The sequence below is a fragment of the Nansenia antarctica genome (assembly GCF_963989245.1).
Source record: "Nansenia antarctica genome assembly, chromosome: 2".
NCBI lineage: Eukaryota > Metazoa > Chordata > Actinopteri > Argentiniformes > Microstomatidae > Nansenia > Nansenia antarctica.
The window spans coordinates 20,309,372-20,329,639 of NC_137675.1; the positions used below are offsets into that span (position 1 = coordinate 20,309,372).

The following is a 20,268-nucleotide window of genomic DNA, read 5'->3' on the forward strand; positions in this document are numbered from 1 at the left end:
TGACATTGATAGAACATTACCACCCAAACAGTCTCTATGCGTAATAGAAATCATGAACATTACAAACTCTTACCTGATTTTTATTACATTTTTATTAACATTATAATAAATTTAACAGAACTGGTTCCATGTGGTTCCTTCCTCTCATTCTAGCCTCAGAGTCGTCTACCTCACCCAGCTCTGTCTCTAATCTTCACTAGATGGGCCAGGCAGTCAGATGTGAGGCTAGATGGGACAGGCAGTCAGAAGATGTGAGGCTGGTCTAGATGGGCCAGGCAGTCAGATGCAGTGGATGCAGAGGAGCGCTGCGTGTGCGGGGGGGGTTCAGTCCATTTTGTGGGGGGACCAGTGGAGGAGGTGTGCCCCGGCCGCCAGGCGGGCAGATGGGCCCAGGCTGAAATGCCAGGGGTGACGGACATGGAGCACTTCCCCCGACCCGAAGAGAGGGAAGATGAAGCTGGATGAAGCTGGAGGCTGCCCAGAAGGCTGGGGCTGACACACACACACCTGGACAGGACATAAAAATCCCTTAGAGAGGACAGATCTCTTCAGTGTTAACATCATTAGTGGTAACCATCTACCACTGGGTTTGCAGGGTTGAAATGTACATGCCCTTCATGAGGCTAACTTCAATGGGGTTTTCTAGCATCATTATGAATGAATGAATGGTCTTTATTGTCATTGCTATAGTACAGGTACCAAACAACGAAATTTGGGAGGGGGGGCTCCCCTGGTGCTAGGAAAGAAAAAAAAAACAACTAAAAAGACAAGAAGGGAAAGGAGCACAGCAACAGTTGGCTATGCCAGCCTTTATTCAAGCAACAAAAACAGTACTCTGCAGTACTCAGTGACCAACTGGTTAAAACAATTTAGACAGCAGCATTCAGCATTGTAGAAAAAAAGAGTTACTGTCTGATTTTCTAGTTTTAGTGCCTTCAGGTTTTTATTCTATTTATCTTCCCTTACAAATGGCAAATCAATTATAGGACCCTTTTTAAAAGTGTAGCCTAGTGACGCTGCTGGTGAGACCAGAAATCGAAGGGGTGTCAACAATATCTGTTTTTCTTTTTTTTCAACTCAAGTACCCAGTCCATATAATAAAAAACAGTTATAATCTGTGGATTGGATTAACTATTCTCGTTTTTCGGAGGCTACCAGTAAGTGATAATGACTTGTAAACATACTCTCGTTTTAGGACGTGTTCAAAAGCAAGGACTGTGTGTTCATCTAGTTATGTGTAGTTATGTGTTTTTAGCATGTCCATGTTCTCTCAGTATGTTGTGTGATGATATAAAAACGCAGTTAGACGTTTGTAGCGATGTACCACTGTTAGCCGCTAGCAGCGTTTGTTGTTGTGGTTTGATCAGTCACTTTTCTCCTGTCGCATTCCCATTCGGTGCACCAACATTCAAATACTCATGTCACCTTGAATTTTTTTCCGATTTCAATGTATGACGCATCATTTGAAAGCTTACCATCTGTAGTTTCAGACTATGTAAATAACCGAAAAATTACTTAAGCAAATGGTTTATGATTTCACCAGCTAGCATCATGACATTGTCAGACTCATTACAAACAGGTAGCTACTAGCCAGTGGCGGGCGGTGCATTTCACACCTAGGCCTTCAGTGATGTCCGACACATTCCTACCTGAATTATTCTACCTCTTAATACCATCGTTATGACGCCATGGCTCTAGAAACTAGACAGAAACACAGTATAACCGGGCGTTGCATCACCTTAACATAGTCAGACAAGTACAACAGAGTTATATTAATATTTCCGAAGCATTTTTAATCAATAAATCCGCATTTACAATGAAGAGTGTTAAACTAACATCTTTAAGATCGCTACATTACCCACGTCTGTCGTCTCGTCCACCATAATAGCGACAAAGGGTGCCTTTTTAATCTCCATTTTGATCTCTTCTTCCATCACTTCAGTAATAGCAAAAATCAGGTCGTTTTGTATTTTGCCTGACGTCCCAGTAAACACTTTGTTTGTGGACAGGTGGTAATGTAAATCTGGGTTGTTTTCAGCCAGAAAAGAAAGAAGCTCAACGTAGTTTCCTCTGTTTGTGGACTTGGCGCTTTCATTGTGTCCCCTAAATGAAAGTTATTGTTTACCCAAAAACAGGACACAATCGATCAGTATTATCGATCAGTCAACGAAAGCTTTCGTTGTGAGGCTCCGTTTCCCTGCGCACTTTCAAACGTTTCACATCTACCGGCATAGTTCCGCATCTCAATAGTGAATATCAATAGTGCGTATCAATAGTGCGTAGCAATAGTGCGTATCCAATCAAAAGACATGCTGGGTGCTGACATCATTGAGCCTTACAGCAGGCGCCGTTGTTGCTTTTGCTCGCATCTACGTAGGTTTACTAGGTACGCCACAGGTTTTCTCGTTCCAATGTTAAGTTACAGGTCGAATCCGCAGCACCGTTTAATGTGAAGGCGGGCAGATTTTTGAGCCCCCTAGCAACACATTTTGATTGGATAAAAGCTCTAACATAAAGGCCAGCCCTCCAAATCTCAATCGGAGACTGGAAGCAGCGCAACCAAGAGGAAAGCTATGAAATGAAGAGAATAGACTATGGGGAATCATTAATACATAATTGTGGAAAATATATATTAAAATAAAATGTATATTCTGATGATGTTTAGGCCAGCAGAGAAGGCCTTGCTGGCCCTGACGGCACACCACTGCTACTAGCCAACTCTCCTGCATGTGACCACTGACTACTACTGTTGTCATCACGTGAGTGACACGCCAGATCGGCCATGCAGATCGAAGCCTATTTTTTTTCTGGTGCGATCTGCAATCCAGCATTCAGGACCAATATCGCAGCGATATGCCATATCGATATCGGATCGGGACATCCCTAGTTTTCAGCTGTGCTAACGTAATTGCCCAAGGGTTTTCAAGATTTTTCTAATCTATTAGCTTTTTAACGCGATTAGCAAACACAATGTACCATTAGAACACTGGAGTGACGGTTGCTGGAAATGGGCCTCTGTAGATATTCCATTAAAAAACAGATGTTTGCAGCTAGAATAATCATTTTCCACATTAACAATGTATAGAGTGTATTTCTGATTAATTTAATGTTATCTTCATTGAAAAAAACAGTGCTTTAAAAAAAAAAAAAAAAAGGACATTTCTAAGTGACCCCAAACGTTTGAACGGTAGTGTACATGCATAGACTGGGACAACTAAATGAGCTTTCTCATAACGACTGTTTGGAACTGGCTGGATTTAGTCTTGTTCAAAGAAAACCGAGAGAAATAGTGAAACCAGTCCATACACAAACCCTCAAATAAAAGCTGAGAATCTCTACTGTAACTTCATGGTTATTGTTTTTGATTTCCAATCCAAACTTTTGGAGTGTAGAGTCAAGAGACTAAAAAACACTTGACTGTCCCATTACTTAGGCAGGGAACGGTGTGTTTCATTTTAGGATATCACCGACTAAACACAGTCAAGCCTGTGTCCTTACCTCAGTTGTGTCTCCATGGTAACCCAGGTCTTGGGCTGCCTTGGGCTGTACCACCTCTGGGGTGGGGGGGTCCGGGGTCCACCCCTGGTCCTATTAACAAAATTAAAACATTACACACAATAGAACAGTTAAGGCATTGGATATGACGTCTGATAAGCCATCAGATACGCTACTGAGAAACAAGAGTAAAGGTATAATGCTATAATGGTAACTATAAAAAAAAACGTTGTTCTAATTCACGTGAGCCAGTGTTTCCACGGCAATGCCAAGTATAAAACAGGGCAAACAATACCGAAAAAGTACTGTTGGGATTACTTTTTGTGCATTAAACAATACAACACCCTTTTAGAAGGTCGGAGTAATATTATAAAACTATAATAATCAAATTGATTTACTTTTAATAGACATGCATTATCTATTGTACACATTCACACTCTTGTTCAATCTGAGGGCGTGATACAGGGTCAGTGGTCCTACTTGGGCCTTGACGTTGACCTGTGTCACCTCGATGTACTCCAGCTCTGGGAGGTCAAGTAGCTCCTCCACTTCATCTTTGATCCCGACAGCAGGGCGGGTTGCAGCCTAAAACACACGTATCGCTCACCACATGCACCCTCACAGAAATAGCACATCTAACAATGATATGTTATATGAAGAAAGCTTGTATCTATTGTACGTGTGTGTGTGTGTGTGTGTGTGTGTGTGTGTGTGGTGTGAGTATTGTTAGAATGGGGAAAGGGGAGCTCTTCACCTGGGGTGTGTCAGGGGTTTGGTCCATGTCCATGTCTACTTCCATTCCTTCATCAAACACACCTTCTCCCAAATAGAGGGTCACAGGGTTGAACTGGTCACACAGCTGAAAGGAGAGATAAGAATATATCAGAATAAATGGATGAATGCAATGGATCATTGTTGTTGAATGGATATATACAGTATGTGTATGCAAGTGTGTGTGTGTGTGTGTGTGTATATGTGTGTGTGTGCCTTACTGACCTCTGAGTTGACTGCAGGGGGACAGGAGATCCCGTGGCCCTGGCTCTGCAGGACACTGTGAATGTACACGTCCTCCTCTGTGTTTGTGTCACACAGGAAGACCTGCAGAAAGTCTGTGTGATAGCTGTCCAGGGCTCCCACCAGGGGGCGCTCACAGCACAGCTTCTGGAAGGAGCTGGTGGCGTTCAAACTCCAACTGCCCTGGAACACCAAAACACTGGCTTTTAATATTGTTAAGTAAGTAAAGTAAAGTAAAACTTTATTTATATGGCGCCTTTCGTACATGAATGCAACTCAAAGCGCTTTGAATGGGAGAGTGCTATCCTGAATGTAAATGTGGGTTATGGAAGTCAATGGGACTCTATGGGAACAGTACAGTGTTAAAAGCTTGGGGAGATTGGTGGTCAATAAGAGTGATATGAGATTGTGTGGAGCCTTACACCCATTGGCTTGATTCCAGTGAGCGATGAGGGGACTGCTTGTGCCGGGAGCTCAGAGTAACAAGACCTTGGGGTGAGAAACCAGAGAGATGGAGGGAGACGACAGCAACACAGACAAGGAGGTCTAAACACTTGTCATCAAAATGACCGTCACATTTACGCAACATTGACTTTACACTACAGTATGTGGCAAGAAGCAGTCTCCCACACTATGGTGTCGACCCAAACCATACGGACACAGTACGACATCGTTACGGGCCAGACTGCTTTCTTGTCACATACAGCTTCTCAACATCAGCTTTATTTTAGAGAGCCAAGCTACAATGAAACACAGAGTGAACACCTACACACAGAGCTGCCAAGTCTCACGCTTTGTTCGTGAGACACACGCATTCAGGACTGAAGCCGTAAGCCTTGTCTGTGAAACCGGCCCATTGACTTTCATTGATGCATACTGTCTGAACTGGACCAGAAGAACCCTACTTGTCTACATTGCTGTCTGTCTGTCTGAACTGGACCAGAACAAGCCTACTTGTCTACATTGCTGTCTGTCTGAACTGGACCAGAAGAAGCCTACTTGAGGAACTTGAGACTGGTCCTGTCCACAGTGGTGAGGTCCCCATAGTCCACGTAGTAGACCTCCACCTGGGTCTGGCTGAGGATGCGGTGGACGACGACGCGGTAGAACCACATGTCTCCGGGATCCACGCAGCACACCTGGCCCTGACGCACGAAGCCTGAGGGAAGGGCGTAGCGCTCCGCCACCTCAGGACAGGTGTAGCAGCTCCTAGGAGGAAGACATGGTCCCACAAACTCTGACAGCATTGGGCTACTTTACACCTCTATCCAAAGTGACTTCAAACAAATACATTTAAGTAAGTGAATAATCTATCCATCAGTCATTGTAAGAAAAAATCATCTATGCTAAGATCTATGCTAGGCCATTGGCAGTCGCAATGCTAGAAGAAGGAAGAATTATTATAATTAAATTTTTTATTCTATTCATGGTTCTATTTGACCAGTGAAGATGCAGTACTCTGATCTAACCATAGGGTTACGTTCCAGCTACTATGTCATTCATGTGGTTACCTGAGATATTAGACCTGATAAGAGATCTGATCATCTGCAGCATGACTACAACCAAGGCAACCATTAATTTCCTGTTCATGTTTCCTTCCCGGTCTGAGTGGCACCGTCTCCTCACCTCATCTTCATCATCATGTCCACCAGGGCGCGGGCCTCCTGGGTCTCGTTGAAGCGGATGTAGAAGTTGCTGGGTGACTCCACATGCTCCACCAGCACAGATATCAGCTCCCGGGGGCCCCTGCGCGTGGGAGCCCTCAAGCGCTGACCCCGCAGGGCGTCCAGAGGAACCACCTTCCCAGGACTGGACCGGACCTGGACACACACACACACACACACACACACACTTGTGTTTTTACTTGTGTCACCACAAAGAGGCTTTGAGGACTGAATGAAGGTTCTCAAAGATTTACAATCTCTAAAGAAGATGTACAGGTGATCAGACATACAGGTGATCAGACAGACAGGTGATCAGACATACAGGTGATCACAGACATACAGGTGATCAGACAGACAGGTGATCAGACAGACAGGTGATCAGACATACAGGTGATCAGACATACAGGTGATCAGACAGACAGGTGATCAGACAGACAGGTGATCAGACATACAGGTGATCACAGACAGACAGGTGATCAGACAGACAGGTGATCAGACATACAGGTGATCAGACAGACAGGTGATCACATCTATTCTTGTGAATGCATTTTGGTTTCAGCCTCAATTGTCTATGAATTTGTCCAGCTTTCATTGCAGAAGCTATGGATTACACCTTGAACAAAAGGGCAAGTAGGACATACCAGCTGCCCATGTCTTCTTAGACCTGAGTCAGACATACCAGCTGCCCATGTCTTCTTAGACCAGAAGAAGTCCATCTTAGAGTCAGATGGGTCTCTTCTCTCACCTGTTGGAAGGTCTTGGTGGTGAAGCGGAGGTCTGTCTCTGACTTCAAGTCTGTGTCATTGGAGGCAGAGTCCTCCTCCTCCTCGCCCTCCTCCTCCTCCTCGCCGCCCTCCTCTCTCCGGCCCTCCCAGGGCAACGCCCCACAGCTGAGATGGCAGCCTTGGCTGGAGGGGTTCAGACCTTCACCCTGCTCAGCATCTGTGGGGCTGTCGGCCTCTACAGCCCCTGGCCAAAAACAGGGTGCTGCGTTTCTACAAGACCATGAGCTAGAAGATACAGTACTCAGTTCTGCTATAAGATACAGTACTCAGTTCTGCTATAAGATACAGTCCTCAGTTCAGCTATAAGATACAGTCCTCAGTTCAGCTATAAGATACAGTACTCAGTTCTGCTATAAGATACAGTACTCAGTTCTGCTATAAGATACAGAAGATACAGAACTCAGTTCTGCTATAAGATACAGTCCTCAGTTCAGCTATAAGATACAGTACTCAGTTCTGCTATAAGATACAGTACTCAGTTCTGCTATAAGATACAGTCCTCAGTTCAGCTATAAGATACAGTACTCAGTTCTGCTATAAGATACAGTACTCAGTTCTGCTATAAGATACAGTACTCAGTTCTGCCCCTATCTTCACATGACCCTTCCCCCCGATGGGACACATGGCTCTCAAGAATGTGAGAATGCAGTGGGATTAGCTGAACAGAATCGATAGGATGCATTTTACTTTTTAACTATTTAGCAGACGCTTTTATCCAAAGCGACTTACAATTACAGATTATAGAGACACAGTAAATTAGGGCTAAGTGCCTTACTCAAGGGCCTACTAGTGGTGGTGTTCCCAGGTCTTACTCAAGGGCCTACTAGTGGTGGTGTTCCCAGGTGGGATTTGAACTCATGACCTTCTGATCACCAATCCAACTCACCATCCACTAAAACACCACACCCTCATGGCCATGTATAGTTAACGGTAGAAAACAGGGACACTGAATGAGCAGTATGGACACAAGTGCTAAACAATTGCAATATTGATAATTAGTGTTGTTCCGATACCGATACTAGTATCGGCATGGCCACCGATACGCACAAAAATGCTGGTATCGGTATCGGCGAGTACTAACAAATAATAACACCCGATACCAAACTTGTGATGCGCGTTTTGCACAGGCTGCATTCGTAATTCGCTCTTAGAACGCTGGAGCGCACAGTGGTATCAACGTCATAAAGGGACCAAGCAATTTGATTGGACAAGAGGCATTCCTTGAGTGGTGATCAGATTTCCAGAGCGAATTTACGAACGCACCCACAGCGTCCCGCAACTCGGTGAATGAATTGTCTCCGGTGACGGTGTGAAGACACGAGAAACATTCCATTTTTAAAGTTGAGCAAAGTAAATAGGATTTTACAAGTCCCGTTAACAAGTATATCATCACCTGTGATCGGCAAGCATGGCCCCTAAGGATTATGTGGCAGAGAAAGGTACGTTTTGTTTTACCGGCGTTACTCATACAGACAGTGTGTGGTTGAGTTGCTGCTACTGTTCAATGAACAGAACATGCAAAGCGACAGGCACTGCTGGGGATGAAGAGCTATGTAATGTTATACGCGCAACTAATAACTAGCTATCGTTCTTGACTTTTGATTTCAACAATGGTGCCACGTTTGCCCACTTTTCACCAGGGTAACTAATTCTGTTGGCCAATGCATGGTAGCTAAAAAACCAACCCCGTTTCATGAAGCACACACCGGACTGTCAAAGTTATAAAAACCAGTGTCTAGAACTTTTAAGTCTACTTGCGTTTAGCTAGAAACTTTGCTAGGAGTCTCCGACTAGAATGTTTAAACCCTAGCAGCATTCTTTGCTTGTCAGGCTTCAAAACTACCCGGATGGAATAACTCGGAAGAAGTCCGGGCCAGTCTCCGTGTCAAACCTAGTCGAATATGGAAGTGATTTCACAAATTCATTGAACTGCACTTTGACAAATCGTGTGCCTTCACATATATTAGTACCTGGCCACATTCTTCTTTTGATGGGCGACACCGCCTTCACTCCCCAGTCCCACAGGCCGGCCCTGCTGTTATGATTAGTTACAGAACCAAATGGTACCTTGATTGAGTTGGTTAATTGATTTTTGTTGATACTTTTCACGATACCAAACACCCGATGCCAGACTAAGTGTTAGCAATAATTTTACATCGAGGTGAGTATGCGGCTCAAAAAACATGTTGTTTTGTTTTGTTTTTTCAAACGCCGTGGTATCGGATCGGTACTCGGTATCGGCAAGTACTGCACGGTCAGGTATCGGTATCGGTATCGGGATCAAAAAATGGTATCGGAACAACACTATTGATAATGTATGCCTGCTTTCACATCAGGTGCTTGAAACGGATACATTGAGAGATGTTTTAAGAAATGTGAAGAAAAACCAATGTTGAACAGAAAACATACCATCTTATCTGTCTACACAGATATATCTGCACTATACTACACTACACTATATATATACTATACTACACTATACTATATCCACTGCAGCATCAACCCACCTGTGTCTCCTACCGGCCTCCCTGGTGTGTCTGTTGAGGGGTTCTGCTGTGGTGGAGGTGGCTTTATCTGTCCCGTTCTCCCTGGTGTCACCCGTGGCGCCATCGACACCCCGACCTGCCCCGCCAGCGGCCCCTTGGCAGGCGCCACCTTTAGGGTCAGCAGGAAGCCCGTCCGGTTCTGCTTGATCGCCACCAGGTCAGCCGCCGCCGCCAGCATCTCCGTGACGGAGTAGAAGCCGTAGTCGGTGACGCGCAGCGGGCGGCCGAAGCGTCGGGCGAAGCCAGCCTCCAGCTCTGACAGGCCAACGGGCCCCTGGGTGAGCAGCTGGCCGAGCTGGGCCCGGAGCTGAGCAGGCAGGGCCGGGGGCGCGGGGGCCCGCCGGGGCGGCGCCATGGAGGACGGCTTTCTGTAGCGCGGGGAGAAGAAGCCGCCCCTGCAGGGTTTCTTCATCTTGAGGTTGCGCTGCCTGGCCACCAGCTCCCCCATGCCTCTGGTGCTGTCGTCCACAACCGCTGCAGAGGGACCACGGGATGGGAGGAAAAAGAGAAGCAAAGGGATTGGATGGAATGAAGTCATTGTTTTTCATTTCATCCATGTGCTCTGTGCAGGTCAAAGTATAAGACTGGGCTTACCTTTCAACACCAAGCTGCCGTCTCTCAAATACCTCACGTTCACCACGTCAGGCATCGCCATCACCATGTCCAGCACATTGCTGAAGCCCAGGGCCTTCAGAGGCAGAGGGTGGCCCATCATGTTGATGTAGTCCTGTTTCAGTTGGTCCAGGGACCGGCCTAGCTTGCTTGATATGAGCAGGGAGCGCACATCCTTCTTCAGCCTCGAGACCTTCTGGTCTTGGGTCATCCTGCCTGTCAACTGTCAGACCAAGGAGAGATGAGGAGAACAGATACTTTAGTACAAACCTAACAACATTTCAAAATGTTATAGTGACAATCAAATTAAACCCATGTTTCTTAGGCTGCTAGTTACTCACGACCTGTTCTTTTCTTTTCTTTTTTAAGGTATTCTTTTTTAAGTCCAACCAAGTCAACTCGAATCTGCAAAGCAATTTAGAGAAGAAAGTTATCTATCCATTTTGTTGGCCAATAGTGTCTTCTATGGATGCAAAGCAACTTACTCACTACTTGAATAACAGTTCAGCCAAGTCGATTCACGAGAGAAAAGTCAAATAAAGACACGTATTGGCAGTGTTTTTTAAGTCGCTGTTCTCACACTTCAGCGAGTAACCTTATAACCGTAACCCTAACTAACCTAGGTTAACTAACCCTAACCAACCTAACCTAGGTTAACTAACCCTAACCAACCTAACCTAGGTTAACTAACCCCAACCAACCTAACCTAGGTTAACTAACCCCAACCCAGCATTGACATTGACTTCATAGCTAGCTAGCTAGTTAGCGACCATGGTACATCTGTCTTATCAACATTGTTGCACGACAGTTGCAGCTTGCAGAATATAATATAATAATATAATCTTTACCAGCCTCTATTCAGACACGGTTGTCCATGAGGGTTTGTGCACGTTCAAATAAGATTATTATTATTCATGAAACAGTACGTTCAAATAAGATTTTTGAAATGTTATGAAACAGTCCTCAGTCTTGAATCAGCAACGTGCAGGTGTTAATGAGACAGACAGCTGGCGTCATCATCACACTGACTTCAGTCATGAGTCATGACAGAATAACTATACTTATTATAACTATATATATATATATATTAACTACTATAACTTTGAGAATCACCTAAAAGGTTGCATCTGAAGGATATTAGATATTACTTACTAAAGGAAGGTCCTGAAGAAACTTTGTGGGCAAGCCTTATTTTGGTAGTTAGAGGGGAGATGGATAGATTCATAGATAGAGTGCTTAATGTTTAAAGAGCCTCAATAGTATCAAAAATATGTTTAGAAGTGGGGTCAGTCAGTACACATTTTAAAGTTGGATTGAGATTTCACCCTCAATGCATTGACCGATGAATGATCAGCACTAGCAGTAGCACCCTCTGGTGGTATTCAGCTGTAAATGTAGGAGTATGTTCTATTCAAGTGGTGTCAATGAAGCACACTGGTAATGTCCTATGGAGGGTGTATCATGCCGTATTTAAATACAATACAAACATCGGAATGCAATACACACATCGGAATGGAATACACGTGTAACACCAAATACAATGCAAAAATACGGAATGTTTGTGCCAAAATAAAAGCAATGTGTATTACATTTGAGCGCAGCGTATTCCATTCTAGCATGTGTATTGTATTTGGTCACGAGTGTATTCCATTCTGCATGTGTATTACATTTGAGCGCAGCGTATTCCATTGCATTGTATTCCATTCCGATGTAGGTATTATGGCACTCGCAAATACAATGCAAATTAGTATCCGCCCATATGCAAATTAGTATCCGCCCATAGGTTCTGCCCTTTCCGGCCATAGGATTCGCGATGCCAACGATGACGACAGTTTCTGTAATAGCTTATTAATAAAGATTCGAAAAATTATGCTGACCATCGTATTATCTTAGTTTAATGTCATTTCAATGAATCATATAACTTTTATTTACAACAAGCACAACACAAAAATCGCTATTATGCACCGTCTTTGTCCGCGAATAACACCGGCTGTGGAGGTGGTACACACTTTGCTAACTTCACCATCTGTCTACGGTCATTTTGAGCCCTTAACCACCGCGCTGACACCCCGAAAAGTTATGCTTTTAACCGTAAACTCGATGAACCGGGAGTTCACCCGGCCGCTGCTGCTCGCAGCACCGCTTGTCCAGTTGACAGTAGGGGCAGAGAATATTTCTACCCCGGAATTCCATTCAAATGCCCGCGTCAGTCAGCCTTTTCCGTAGAAATACATCGCTCCGTTATATATCTAACGTTACATGTTTTAAGGCTGATCTGTGCATGATAGTGCTGCATTATGTTGATCTATTTATATCGATCTATAAACGCGGAGATTGGAGCCCCAGACAGCGCTGCACTCGTATCTATCAGCCTGTCTGTATAATGATGTCGTTGAATGCCGATGCTGTGGTACTGTGCTGAATGAACCATTCGCTGACTGTCTTAATAAATCAAGTACAGAGATTCCAACCCGTGTTGAACATTCTATTTCCTTGTCAAATCGTGTATGCTGTCATTGCTGTGCACCATGAGATGACAACGCATTTAAGATCACAATCCTCAATAGATTGATTCCATCGTTTTACCGACAAGAAGATTCTACAATCTATCAGCCTTTCCGTAGAAATACATCGCTCCCTGTATAACGATATATATCTAACGTTACATGTTTTAATAGTAAGGGCATTTTACCAGATATTTGACCAATCTGCGAAGTAAATCGTTACCAAGAAATGTCTTCACCAATGTGTTTCTAAAGGTGTGTAATAACATGTCCTAAAAGGTTGAAATTCAACTCCTGTGGGAAACCTCATAAAAAACTGCTCAAAGTTGGGGTACTGATAACCGATTTTCGAAAATTCGAAAATGCTTAAATTGGACTTGAGTAACTTTTGAGGGGTCAAACTAGGCATTTTTCATGATTCTGAGTTGATTGCAAGCATTTATTTGTCACCAAGAGCACTTCCTGGTGCAACCCCCAAACCCCCCCCACCCCCATTGGTGGTTGGCATTCAAAGTGAGGAAGTTTGGAGGTAACAGGTAACATTAGACAACATTAGACAGCACCAGCAGAGAGGCACTATGATGGGCATGGACTCTTAGTCATAGGCCTCACTACATGTGGAACAATAGAACCAGGCTGCATGAGCTACTCACACAGCCCAGCAGAGAGGCACTATCATGGGCATGGACACTTAGTCATAGGCCTCACTACATGTGGAACAATAGAACCAGGCTGCTTGAGCTACTCACACAGCCCAGCAGAGAGGTACTATCATGGGCATGGAAACAGAGTCATAGGCCTCACTACATGTGATGGCTAAAACTCCACCTGCCTGACCCCCAGCCTGTCACATTGCCACTGTGTAGATGTTAATAGGTAGGGTAGTGGTGGTCTAGTGGATAGTGAGTTGGACTTGGGATCGGAAGGTTGTGAGTTCAAATCCCGCCTGAAGCCACACCACTACTAGTGTGCCCTTGGGTAAGGCACTTAGCCCTCAGTTACTCCAGGGGGAATGTCCCTGTAATTCGTAATTGTAAGTCGCTTTGGATAAAAGCGTCTGCTAAATGGCAAAAAAAAATAAAAAATAGAACTGTCTGTAACATTGCCACTGTTTAGATTCAAATGGCAGCTTGCCCTGATGTACCCTCATGTATGCTGTCCAAATGCGCTCACATGCACAACGATGTTTACTGCTTGAAGGATTAACGAGGGGGCACAGAAACCACAGTACTTTTCTGACCAAGTAGTGTGTATAAAGTAACTATCTGACCAGACAGGCCATTTCAGGACATCTCTTACCTCCTAGACCTAGGACAAATCTACTGTAATTCACAGAGCCATAACAGGATGGAACTCTTAACCATGTTCGCAAGGACAAACAGACTGAAGCTCAGCTTCTACCCCAGGGCCATTCAGGCCCTGAACACAGCAAATACCTAGGTTCTAGGCCCTGGACAATCTAGACATTTGATGGCAGCTACTAGATTGAAATCAAGTGCAATACTGAAACACAACTGTGAACATTTCAAACCTGCAAACTGCGACACTTTAAATGAATGTGCAATAACACTATGTGCAATATGACAACCCTCGGGTACATAAGGTTCAGAGATAGGAAATGTTAGAATAGGTATAGCATAGAGTACAGCACAGTGTTTATTTGTATAGTATAGTATAGTGGACAGTGTACATAGCCTTTATTTATGTAAACCAGCTCTTTTCCCTTCTTGTTTTTAGTTTTCTTTCCTAGCACCAGGGGAGCCCCCCCTCCCAAATGTCGTTATTTGGTACTATATCAATGACAATAAAGACCATTCATTCATTCATTAACCCAAGCATGTTAGTAAAACTAATTCTAGATGCACTTTCAAGAAAACAATAAAAGAGCACTTGATACAATTAACTCTGAATGAACAGTAGATTATTTATCTCGTTTGCTGATCTGTTGTATTTCATTATTTTATTTTTATTAAAATGTATACATGTATTTATTCTTATTAATTTATTGTTATTATGATGTATGTTTACAATTTTTTACAAAAAATTAAATAAAATTCTCTGTTGCAGTCCTTTGTCTTCAAGTGCTCCTTTGTTCCACACGACTATCTATACTTTAGATCAGGCCTATTCAAATAGCCGCCCGTGGACAGGTGTAGGTGTGATAGAGTTGATATGGAGGGTTAGGGTCTGATAGTGTTGATATGGAGGTCAGATCCTGGTGGACGTAACAGTTAGTCACTGGGTCAGATAGCTATAGCTAACATTATTACCTAGCAAGGTATTACCTAAGCTAATTAGCCAGCTTATCATTATGGAGGCTTTATGGTTGTTGTAACTATTATTCTTTTAATGATACAAAAAAGTCTTGAATCAGAAACAGAATTTATTTTAATAACATGCTGTGCAAACACAAGTAAACAAGTAATGATAAGTAATAACGTTTTGCCAGTCGTAGCATTGAACAAGCACGGTGCCATTCTCCAGGCCTACAAGCTGGGGGATGTTGCCGTGTTTCACTGGAGAGCTGTCCCTCACGACTCTAGCAATGTCATCCAAAGTCTAGCTCAACAGGGTAGTCAAGACTTCCAGTGTTTGCAAATACAAGTGCACCCCATAATCTTTCACTGTGTTATCAGTAGTGTTGTTCCGATACCATTTTTTGATCCCGATACCGATACCGATACCTGACCGTGCAGTACTTGCCGATACCGAGTACCGATCCGATACCACGGCGTTTGAAAAAACAAAACAAAAAAACATGTTTTTTGAGCCACATACTCACCTCGATGTAAAATTATTGCTAACACTTAGTCTGGCACTGCTCAAAACCTTTGTAAAACTCGTAAAGTTTTTGTAAAACTTAAGTAAAAAAAAAAAAAAAAAAAAAAAAAAAAAACGTTTTTGTAAAGTACTCGCCGATACCGATACCAGCATTTTTGTGCGTATCGGTGGCCATGCCGATACTAGTATCGGTATCGGAACAACACTAGTTATCAGGATGAGGGAGCTGGTCTAGCTCTGCCTGAGAAAGTTGCCGTGACAGTTGAATGAATCTCAGGCACTTGAATTCCAGCAGCGTCTTCTCCAGGGTCACTGGGTCCAATCCAGTCAATGCCGTAGTTAATGTCCACCTAAACATCAGGTTAAACAGAATGGATAGGGTTATTGGTTTTGAGAGGTATCTGTATGACAGATGACGTCACAATCTCATGCTACAACCGGACACACACAGACGGACACATGTCATGTATAGAAGTGGCTGCACCACTTAAAAAGACGGTTACATTTTTAACAGCAATGTAATATGAGAATGTCAGCCTATTTCAGCATGAGTTGAAGGATCTTCCATTAGTGATCTACTGTTTCCAATAAACTCCAATGACAACAACTGTCTATTTTGGTATGATTTTAAAGGTATATAAAAACAGTGTATCCGCTCACTGTTTCTGTTGCTTGTTGGTTGTTATTTTATGTTGTATGTTGTATGTTTTTATAGTATAAATAAATAATAACAACATCTTTTTTTAATTAAGTGCTGCTTTTCTTGGCCAGGGCGCATTTGAAAAAGAGGCTACTGTCTCGATATGACTACCCTGGTTAAATAAAGGATTAATAAAAAAGTATAGAAACCTGCTGTAGATCTGGAGCGCCTGGGCTGTTTCGGAACCTGTGCCATAGCTGCATGGGTGACTGATTTCGGGCAGTGCGGATTCCATGGTGGTTCCACCCCTGGACAAAGAAGTCCAGGTGCATCTGAATCCTGGGCAGGAACACCCATTGAAGAGCAAAGAGGTGTGTCTCATCGTCTGGACACAAGAGTCCTTCACACTCCAAGTGCCAAAAGAGTGAGTGGAAGAGCTCTGTCACACCGATGAAGACATCCCTCCAGAGTCTCTCTATTCTGTTGGGGGATAAAATATACACCATATGTATGGTGTAAACCACAAAGAGGGATGCATATATCAAAATATACTGCATGGGTAGGCTGCTCATTAACCCTACCCATGAAATATATACAAACGCCTCAGAGTGCTTCATACCATGGTCACCATTACAATAATATGGGTAATAGGTGTTGAACAATTGTAATTGGTGTAAGGTGTTACAGAGTATTGTTACAGAAATATGACTACTTGTGAAAGAAATACCTCTGGTTATGCACACTTCTCCCAGCAATGTGGGAGTGTCTGTCGATACCTCTGTTGGCCACCATGTAGCTTGCTACATCCCAGTTCTCGCCCCCTTTATCGCTGCGAACCCTGGATGGCAAGCCGTGTGCATGGACAGCCTCAAGAAAATGGGAACAGACTGTCTCGGCACGGTTGTTGTTGGATGCTTTCAGAAACACAACCATTCTGCTGAAACCATCTATCCCTCCATGGATAATGATGCGCCACCTTCAGAAAACATAAGAAATGAGACACATTTATGATGAATATGATTTTGTTTTTCTCAATTACTTGTTATTCATCACTTCTGACCAATATTATCTATGGATACCTGATAAGCTTATGATTCCCATCAATGTGCCACAAGCAGTTTGGTGCGGGGACACTGTACACCCTTCTTCTTATTGTGTTCAGACGTAATGTACGCTCCAATACTCCCTCTGGGTCAATGCGTCTCATTGCTTGTTGGACTCGGAGACCTATGATCATAATATCCAATAACAGTGATCATTAATACAATTTAAAAGGACAATATGGTTACAAAATACATCACATAACCTTGTTTTGTGGGATTTGGAGCTTTGTATACTGTTCTGCACTAACAACACAAGCTACTTTCCAAATCCCCCTCCCTCAATACACTGTATACAGTCATGCTTGAAAGTCGTCATCAGACTATGGGACTCATATGAAGATCAAATAAAAGCATAAAATGTGTGGAAATTCCAACAGGGTTCACAAGCGTTCAAGCATGATATACGGATCCTGCTGTGGACTCATTTTCACCATCGACCTTTTTCAATGATTGTCCATTGGATGTAAACATGATTTAAACTTTCTTGATGGCAAATGTATTCATGTGATAAAACCTTTGGTGCCAAGATAGCTGTAGGTTTGCCAAACTCTGAATCAGACTACATACTCTGAACCCTGATGCCTCTCCCTTGAAGATGTCCTCGCACCATCTTGTACCCACAGTTGGGAAACATATGCTGGATATCAGAAATAATGGTGTCCAGGTGCTCATCTTCCACATCAGAATAGAAATCTGATACCCTATTGTGAAAAAAAGATATATTGTAATATTTATGACATACTTATATGACGTTACATACAGTTTACAGTGATGTCTGTGTGTGTCCGTTCGTAGGATTGATTGGACAAGAGGCATTCCATGACTGCTGATCAGATTTCCAGAGCGAATTTACGAACGCAGCCGAGTACCCAAGTACCCACTCGATATAATAAACAGCAGTTTAACGATCACAAAATACTCATACTTTGTGGATACGTTCGTTTGGGGCTGTGTGATCATCTAATTATGTGTAGTTATGTGTTTCTAGCATGTCGATGTTCTATCAGAATGTTGTGATGTTATCAAAATTAAGAAGATGAATGGCTGAAATGGCGCAAAGCGGGGAAAAACAGATACGACATCTAGAGTCTGGATGGAACGATTATATTTCAAAACAAACTTTAACTCCCCGAGGGCTCCGACTACTGCCAAGTCTATCTGGGTTTATTTGCAAGGACCTTCGCCTGTAGGCCTACAGTGTTATGGAAAACGAAGGTTTCTGCCGAATGCTGCAACACTGGAACCACGATATTACATACCAGTTAACACAGATATCTGCAAAATCATGCAATGCCTACCAAATACTGACATGTCAATCCGGACGGTAATATAATTATCAGAGTTTGGTTTTAGTTTTAGTATTCAGTTCAATGTGTGACTGACCTCATGTCGTTTTGCTCCATTCTTCTTCTGATCGTCCTCAGCGAAACATTGAGTATACCGGCAACATCTGTCGCTGATATGCCCAAGCTGACGTAGAACTCAATTAAACTGAACGGGACGTCCAATTTTGGACGGCCCGGTCGGCCAGTGGTGATGATCCCAGTCTCGGGTGCTGTTGCGTTTGGCATCGTTAATGTCAACAAATGTTCCTGTTGAATGGTCATCAAGGCGGTTACCGTTACTTGAGGAAATTCTACACCCATAGCAGCAGAGATTTGCCCCATTCTATCCAACAGCCACTCTACGCGGTAGAACACAAAATCGTTAGACACTGTGTTTTGCTCCGTCTGAAGTTGGAGGCCACGGATTTCTCGTCGTACAATCTCAAATGCGTCCATGTTGTTAACCTTATGATATGATAAATGCTAGGCTAATACTATAAGGCTATTATAAGGAAAAGGCTCGTGGAAAGGCTGGAGACACACAACAGGCAACACGTGCAGCAATTGATGAAAGGGCAAACTCTACTCTACGCTGTCACAGTTTTTATACTCTCTTGAAGCTCCCATAGCGAATCACAGCGCCACTTATGGCCGGAAAGGGCAGAACCTATGGCTGGAACCGGAAGGTTGTATTCCATTCCGATGTAGGTGCCATAATACCTACATCGGAATGGAATACAATGCAAATTAGATCGGATTTACATAGGATATCGAAAAGCAATGCAAATGAGTAACCGGATATCGAAAAGCAATGCAAATGAGTACCCAGAACCTATGGGCGGATACTAATTTGCATATGGGCGGATACTAATTTGCATTGTATTTGCAAGTGCCTATTTGCAAGTGCCATAATACCTACAGCGCTCAAATGTAATACACATGCAGAATGGAATACACTCGTGACCAAATACAATACACATGCTAGAATGGAATACGCTGCGCTCAAATGTAATACACATTGCTTTTATTTTGGCACAAACATTCCGTATTTTTGCATTGTATTTGGTGTTACACGTGTATTCCATTCCGATGTGTGTATTGCATTCCGATGTTTGTATTGTATTTAAATCAGGCATGATACACCCTCCATAATGTCCATGATTAAATCCAACTGGGAAATAAGAAAAGGAGGTCTTGAAGGGGTTACACAGCCCTGACAGCTGACACCCTCCAACTGAAGAGGGCTGCTAAAGACACACAGAGAGAAAGAGAGAGATTAAGAGATTAACTATATATAAACCCCTCAAAAAAAGTTCGGAAATGCTTTTTTGGTTGATTATTCCTCCCCTTTAATAATACCAATTGGTATTGTATTTTATATCGTTGGAAAGCCTGATTGGTCACCTTTACAATGAGGTACAACTTGTAAGGATCATACATTCATGGAATGAGTAACACAGCTAAACGTGTGGGTAGCAGCCCCAAAAAATGTGCCAACCGATCAACAACCATGACGTGCGCCGACACCCACCATCGTTTGTTCGGGAGGGGGGAAAGCTGAGGACTAGAATTTCAAGTCCTGATCTGGGCCCACTGAATGTGTGACCGATGACAGGACGCTGATGTGTACTTTAGGCACTTTTAATCTGTACAATGCACACAAAAATAATGCTGTAATGAAACGTCAATGTAGGTGTCTTCTCAGCACGAGTCAACCTAGCACAAAAAACGACAACTGAAGCATTTCAGCTAACTGACGCGGAGAACAGTGATAAGCGCTAGCATACAGAAAAATGAAC

General features: G+C 43.3%; 1 protein-coding gene across 1 annotated transcript; it reads right to left on the reverse strand.

Moving 5' to 3' along the window:
- Window positions 1-324: 324 nt before the first annotated feature.
- Window positions 325-17,834, reverse strand: LOC308149930 (tudor domain-containing protein 5-like; the record flags this gene model as incomplete). Its single annotated transcript, XM_080522808.1, has 16 exons — window positions 17,712-17,834; window positions 17,121-17,268; window positions 16,769-17,017; window positions 16,251-16,521; window positions 15,683-15,751; window positions 10,099-10,339; window positions 9,466-9,978; window positions 6,919-7,142; window positions 6,136-6,329; window positions 5,509-5,718; window positions 4,932-4,998; window positions 4,492-4,692; window positions 4,250-4,354; window positions 3,976-4,080; window positions 3,499-3,588; window positions 325-507 (listed from the first exon to the last, which is right to left on the reverse strand). Exons 1-16 carry the CDS (start codon window positions 17,776-17,778, stop codon window positions 325-327), a joined length of 2,937 nt encoding a protein of 978 aa, XP_080378934.1. The 5' UTR covers window positions 17,779-17,834.
- Between the last annotated feature and the right edge of the window lie 2,434 nt (window positions 17,835-20,268).